This window comes from Tupaia chinensis, unplaced genomic scaffold (assembly GCF_000334495.1).
Source record: "Tupaia chinensis unplaced genomic scaffold, TupChi_1.0 Scaffold000463_1, whole genome shotgun sequence".
In the NCBI taxonomy this organism is placed as follows: Eukaryota; Metazoa; Chordata; class Mammalia; order Scandentia; family Tupaiidae; genus Tupaia; species Tupaia belangeri.
The window spans coordinates 1,527,744-1,534,770 of record NW_006159972.1 but is presented as its reverse complement, the minus strand read 5'-3'; the positions used below and the strand labels follow the sequence as shown (position 1 = coordinate 1,534,770).

Sequence of the window (7,027 nt, the reverse complement as noted above, 5' to 3'; positions counted from 1 at the left end):
TTTCCCTCTTATTTCTAGGGTTTGTAGGGGTCAGACCATCTGCTTGCCTTGTAGAGTCTTCATTAGGGATAGGCTTAGTGTCTTTTAAGTGCCTGTTTTCTGGCATAGTATTTTCAGGTTGACAGTTTACCAGGTGACCTGACCTCACTTCCAGTATTTCAGAATAATGGAAATTCAGTGTGTGTAGCCCCACACTGCCCTGTGCATGGAGGCAGGTAATCCCCTTTTCATACATGAGGAGAGGCAGGTGTCCCCAAGCCAACAATTTAAAACTAAAACCCAGGCTTACATTCTCTTTTACCCAGACTGGGTTAAGTATGTCATGGGTCTGCCTGATAGTACAGGCAGGTCAGCAGGGGGTTTGATGGTTCCACCTATTCCTCCTTTCTGCTCTGCTTGCTTGCTTAACTTCAAAACTGATTGCTTGGAGTGCTTTTTTCACCATGTACTGAACTGTTCTATTTAAATGTCTTGCATTTGTAGTGTAAAACTTAGGTCTTGGTGGTTGTTAGTGCTGCCATCTAGTGGAATAGTTGAGTGAGCTTTTCTCCAGACCTTCAGTGCACTCTGCAGGCCTTGGTTAATGGCCAGTTTGTCCCTCTCTTTGCAGTCACTCCTTGCCAAGCAGCCAGCCACGCCCACGAGAGCCTCCGTGAGTACCTAACACTAAACAGAGGGTCAGGGCACAGAGTCGTGGGTGACTTCAAACTTTATGCCATTATTTGTGAGAGCTTACATTTATGTGGGCTTTTGTATTTCCAAGGGAATTTGGTCTCCCTAAAAGGCCCACGGCCAGAACGTAGTAGAAACTGAGGAAATGTCGGTGAAGGACTACAACTCTGGGAGTTAAGAATGAGCTGGCTTTGTTATCTTGGTATCCTCTCTAAGGAGAAACTGAGGTCTGAAAGAGGACTGGGCTTGGGAGCAAATTCCCAGTCCTGCTTGCTAGACTGAAAAGTACCCTGCAGGAGCATGTATTTTTTTGGAATATGTATTTTTTATTATTTCTGTATCTATGTGTGATCTGGGCTGGTTTTGGACTTAGGAATCCCCTGCAAGAGGACCCTCCGGCTCTCCAAGGACCCAGGGCCGGGGAGGGCCAGCCAGTGTGCCTAGTGCCTCCCCAGGCACGTCAGTAAAGAAGCCGGATCCAAACATCAAAAGTACGTATGCTGTCTCCGTGGAGGGTGTGTTAGTCCAAGGCCTAGTAGCCCTGTTGGGCCTAGTAGCTGGGACCATAAAGGGGAGCCCCATGAAAGCTGAGCTGCTTTCTTCCTGAGGAAGGGCTGCCTTCCACTTCCCATCTCCCAGAGGGGAGGCGTTCATTGTTGGAATCAGTGGCCCAGGCTCCTGGCTTTCTGTGAGACCTCAAGCCCTGCAGATTCCTTCAGAGCAGAATACAAAGTAGGAAGTTACTTTGAATTGTGAATTTTGAATCTGTGCTTTTAATTCTCATTTTGTTTGTATCTTTACTATTTACAAGTTGTGAGATTTTTCCCCCCTTATTTTCTCATCAAGTTCAATTAAGTAGCCATCATTCCACGACTTGGTGATACCCAAATATAATGGCTGCAATAAAACTGTCAAGTCAAAGTTATGTTTAATTTTTACATGTTTCATGGGCATCTTTTATCATGGTGTGAGCTTTTCACAGTTGGTTTGCAGAGCTATCAAACTTTGCAGACCATTGCTGTGCATGGAGAGAGGTGATGTGGAACCTGAGTTGTCTGTTATGCCCCTGAACTGGCGGAGAATGTAACTGTGTTTCCACTTAGTGATTATGCTAACGCACAGTTAGCTGCAGCACTGGCAGTATGTGAAGAATCATAGTAAATGAATGCTATCAGTATCCTAGAAAAATAACACTCCAAATGGCTAATGGTTTTTTTGTTGCTGCTGTTCAAGTCATCCAGTTTGTGTGATGTTGTTTTTCTTAATGTTTCTTTAGATAATGCAGCAAGTGAAGGGGTATTGGCCAGCTTCTTCAACAGCCTGTTGAGTAAAAAAACAGGCTCTCCTGGAAGTCCTGGTGCTGGTGGGGTGCAGAGCACAGCCAAGAAGTCAGGTACAGAAGGACCTTTGGAGACCTGTGACCCTTGTGGTTGAGCTTTGCTGGAAGGATGGGGAGGTGAACAGAAGTGTCTGCTTTCACTGAGCCGTGGGCCCTCGGTATTCTGAATGGCTAAGCGGGGAAGCAGATTTCTGTTCCATACTGAGCGGTGTGCTGTGCTTTCAGTGGAATTACTCTACCACCGTGCTGGCTTCCTCAGCTTATTTAAAGCGGGATGCATGGGGCTGGCAGTGCTGGTGCAGCAGTAACACTGTACTTTGTGATGCTGGGCCCACATGGGAGGTCCCAGGTTCATGTCCAGAGGCTGTCTCGTACACTCTGGGTGCAGGCACACATGCCTGTGATCCTGACTGGCTGAGGCTTGGGGCAGATCATGGTGTAAAGATCCAGTTGGGGTGTTTCTCTTTCTCCCTCTCTGTTTCTCTTCTCTGTCTCCACCCCAATGAAGAAATAAACGAACTTTTTTAAAAGGTGGGATATATTTACATTCAGATTATCAGGAACTGACTTTTGGATGAGTTGAAGTAGAACCTAAATAGGGTACATGATGACCCTAGTGTAATTCCCTCTCTTGGAGGTCATGGTCTTGGGGAGTATGGACAATTTATTTGTTCTACTTCATTTTACTGTGATGCTTTATAAGGACTTTTGTTCATTTTATTGTCCCCCTCTTGCCATGTGCTGGAACCTGTGAACTGTCACAGTCTCACTAGAGGGAGTCTCCCTATGTGTGTCCTCTTGTCACACTTCTCTGTGGCAGCCCATCCACTGTCCTTCCATGTGGGTTGGTAGGGCATATCTATGTTTTGGAGGTCTTTAAAATAAAAGACCCTTACACATTTTCTTAGGAAGCTAGAGGACATTTTAAGTGTCTTTGCTTTTAATTTTTCATGGGCTGCGATACATGCTCTCCCTAGTTGATATTTCCGGGGCAGAGGAAACCTTCCAGAGAGCACTCCATCCTCAGGGCAGCAGGGCCTCCAGTGGCTCCAGTTCTTAGAGACTCAGAGTCTGGTCTGGTGGCTCAGGCCATGGACTGGTGTATTCCCTAGAAATAGAGGTTGTCTCCAGTATTTCAGTACTGGGAAACATGAGCACTGACTTTGTGAGGGTAGGACTGTCTAGCCTTAGTCTTACATTCTTATTTTCAGGCTGTGTGAGTCTAGAGTGTGGTAATTAGAAACAAAACTTAAAACACTGTTCCTTCTGGGGCAAAGAAAGTCTGCTGCCAGCTGAAACTTACATACCACCTTTAGAGAGAGTGCTCAGGGCGTGGGGTGGTGAGAGGGTTTTTAGAAAGATTGTACTGTTTGACAAAGACCCCCCACCAGGGGTCAGACATGTAGTTAGGAGAGCAGTAATTAAGAAGGGCTGAAATAGGGTCTTTTGCCTCATATTCATTAATCAGTGAAAAAACTTTCCTCATTGAGGTTATGTCATCATAAATTATTACAGGGGCCTGTGTAATTGTAAATGTTCCTTTTAAAAACTCTTGTGTATTCTCACATCACTGTTTTATTTTTTTGTTTTGCTTTTTATTTTTTAAAGGACAAAAGACTGTGTTGTCAAATGTTCAGGAAGAACTGGATAGAATGACTCGAAAACCAGACTCCATGGTAACAAACTCTTCACCAGAAAATGAAGCCTGATCCTCCTTAAAAAGTGCATATGTCAAATGACCAAATAACTATGTAAATTGATCTGCTAAGACCAGGATTTTTCTGACATGGCACATGCTATCAGTTTTTGGGGCAGGGGAGATGAACTTTTAAAAAAAAACTTCATTGGCTTGTCCGAGTGTGAAATGCACATTTAGGAAGGTTATGTGTCAGACCCCTTGGAAGGATACCCGTGGACTCTCAGGCATGTGGCTTTCATGGGAAGCAAGCGCAGATGGGCTTCTTGTGGAGGGCAAGGAAGAATGAGAGAGGGGGCCCACTTTGTATCAGGGTGGAGCAAATGCGACCAGGAAATCATTGATCAGATGGTGGTTAGTCTGACCAGTTGCGTGTTAGCAAATTCACTTGCTCTTGGGAAGCAGATTGAGTAGCAGCAAGTCCAGGGAAGAGAAAGACTAGAAGGAGGACTGAGCGAAGCGATGGTGGGGAAGCTGGACGTCGAGGGAGGTGGAGGACGGAGCAGATGAGCAGTGTTAGTGAATACTGTGTGTTCGGTAGAAGTCGAATAATCATTGTCTAAGACTTAAAATTAGAAGCATTTCCAAATTAAACACTAAGCAAAATGGGAATTAGACTTGTTCTGAATGCATCCTTAACTTACGAAAGACACGTTAAAGAGTGGAGGGTTCCTGGATCAGGTGGCGCTAACACAGGAGTGGGGAAGATATCTGTTGCCCAGGACCCATGCGCTTGGCTCAGGCCCTGTGCCGTGGAAGGTGCTGGGCTCCACGCATGTGCATCGTGGGGCAGGCAGTCACTGGGGCGTGGTCACAGCAGTTACACAATTAGTTTACTTTAAATTGTGTTTTCTAAATAGCTCCTGCTTTATTTTTTATTATTTTTTTTAAACCACCACAGCCTGGCCTCCTAATAGCAAATGGGTGATCAATCTCTCATTTTACCATAATGCATTATACTACAGAAAGTTCGGGGGCGGTTTTAAAAGTGATTGCACTCTGGTTAATTGGTTGCACCAATCCCTGCCTTACAGTCCGTGGAGACCTACACGGAGTTCCACTGATGCAAAACGGTCTTGTCCTGGCTCCCTGGTCTGATCAGTGCTATCAGATGGACAGATAAGTGTGAATGTTTTATTCTGAAAATGGAAAGGATACTTTTCTCTTGTGTTTTTCATAAAATGTAGCATTTTTTTCTTATGAAAATAAGAATTGCAGATGTCTTCCCATTTAGGGCAAATTCATGCACATTGTCATGTCACCACCATCCTAGAAATGACTTCTGTGGGTTTTGAAATGGCACTTTTAATTTTATGTATGACAGAGCATTTAAATGCAAACACTACCATGAACTTAATGTATAAACTTTGTTGTCAAACCAAGGGAAAAAAACCACAGTTCACTTACGTGGTGTTTACTTTTTTTATATGAATGTTTGTTGTACTGTGTCTGGGCATAACTTCCCTAATGTCATTACTTTTACATACCAGATTCGACTGACCACTAATGTAGGACTGGGTGTAACTTAATATCCTATGTTATATAACCAGGCTCCTTAGAGACTGTCTTGAATTGCTTTTGTAAAGGTCTGAACACTGTTGAGGAGAAAGCTGAGTATTTACTTGCCTTTCTGACACACAAAAATGTTTCTTGTGCCAGTTTTATTGTTGAAATATACTTTTTTCCTTTTTTTAAAATTCGGGTTTTATTTTCTTTTTTTAAAAAAATGTATTGTGGCTTCCAATGACCAGGTTGTCTAGGTAATGACAGCAAACTGACTGTGGAAAGACAGCTGTGGTGTAGTGACCAATAGATGCCAAACAGCTTGTGGCCACACCGAAAGTGGGTCACGTCATGCCTCTCTAGTAGCTGGGGCAAAATGAAAGAGCTCAGAAACAAGAAGGAATTCTTGGAAAGGCACATGTGCCTATGAGGGATACAGTGTGATCTTCCATTTTAGTGCAAAACTTTGACTTTCATTTTTTTATCATTTGAACTAATAAGCACTTTTTGTGTCAATGTAAGAAGTACTGAAACTGATGAAATGCTGAGACACCTGTCTTATGAAGGAAGGTTTCTTGGAGACCACTTGTAGTTCTCATGACAAGTGGATGCTCCTAGTATCAAAAGAAACTGATTAATAGCTTCATGTGCTCAGTGGTTGCCAAAGTCTACCAACTTTGGGGAGCTGCAAGTTGTTACTGGGGGGCGGGGAGAGGGAAGATGTTTTTTGTTATTTTGGGGTTTTCAAGCATTGGAACCAAAGGCCAAATAATAAACAGCCTTTACTTAATGAAGTAAAATTCATTTTATTTGCAAAATACACATGTATGGTAGACTCTAAAAGACAACTTTATGATTATTTATACACATTATAGTGGCTATACATCTGCTGTTTGTCTTTAAAATGGAAAAAAATCAAAGAAAAATAAGCCCAACCTTAAAGATAATGGCTGAGGTAAAGGCCATGAATTGGTCTTCCTAAAAATGCAACAGGTGTGCTGCTAGATTATTTTATTTTGTTTGCACTTTTTGTGGATTGGCATTTTAAAATCAGTATTTAAACTGAAGACATTGTCGTGTTTTATTAATTTAACAAAATTGAAAGTGACTGCTCTGTACATCATGACCTTAACAATGTTTATGCTGTAAGTGAAAGTTCACTGTCGTCTGTATACTAAGTTTATTGATGTTTTTAACTTAAAATTAGGACTGCAGAGTATCCCCACCAGACTTAGTTCAGGGGTGTGGCTCTATCTGGGTGCAGTATGCAGTCATGTGGAACCTTGCTTTCTAGTGCTGGAAAAAAAAAGATGTCTCTAATTACTGGCTTCAATAAACATGAATCCAGACTGCTTACAACTTTTTGGTGACTTTCTTTATAGTAAATCATCCCATTGGTGATACAGTCATTGTCCGCTACTCATTCTGGGATACCTGCTTGTCTAGCTAAAATTGTATCCCTTTTCCACTTGAAATGTATCAGAAGTTCTGATAAAGAAAAACATTTTAAAGCCATGTTTTAAAGATCGTGGCTGCGGGCAGAATGTAGTTGAGTTCTTGAGTTATCTAACATATTTTCTTGTCTCTTGGATACATTTTTCACTGTCTGAATTGGGGTGAGTGATTTTTGTTTAGCTAATTTAAAAGCATTGAAGATTCATAGAGAATTTTCAGTTATTTAAATAGGGCACGGAAACTCAAGAAACTCAAATATATTTTGTTTAAAGACATGGTTTCACTGTGTCACTACCCTCCTGCCTCAGCACCCCAAGTAGCTGGGGCTACAGTGTGTGCCACCACACCTGGCTCTTGCAGAC

The 7,027-nt window shown here is 42.5% G+C and overlaps 1 protein-coding gene across 1 annotated transcript in view; it reads left to right on the top strand.

Annotated features, from left to right (window-relative positions):
- DYNC1LI2 (dynein cytoplasmic 1 light intermediate chain 2) overlaps positions 1-6,569 on the top strand; it is a gene marked incomplete at its 5' end in the record, with an annotated part of 27,778 nt that extends 21,209 nt beyond the window's left edge. The window contains 5 exon segments of the mRNA XM_027774618.1: positions 611-652; positions 1,046-1,163; positions 1,949-2,065; positions 3,620-3,687; positions 4,742-6,569. Of these exon segments, the coding sequence (XP_027630419.1) occupies positions 611-652; positions 1,046-1,163; positions 1,949-2,065; positions 3,620-3,687; positions 4,742-4,771 (375 nt within the window).
- Between the last annotated feature and the right edge of the window lie 458 nt (positions 6,570-7,027).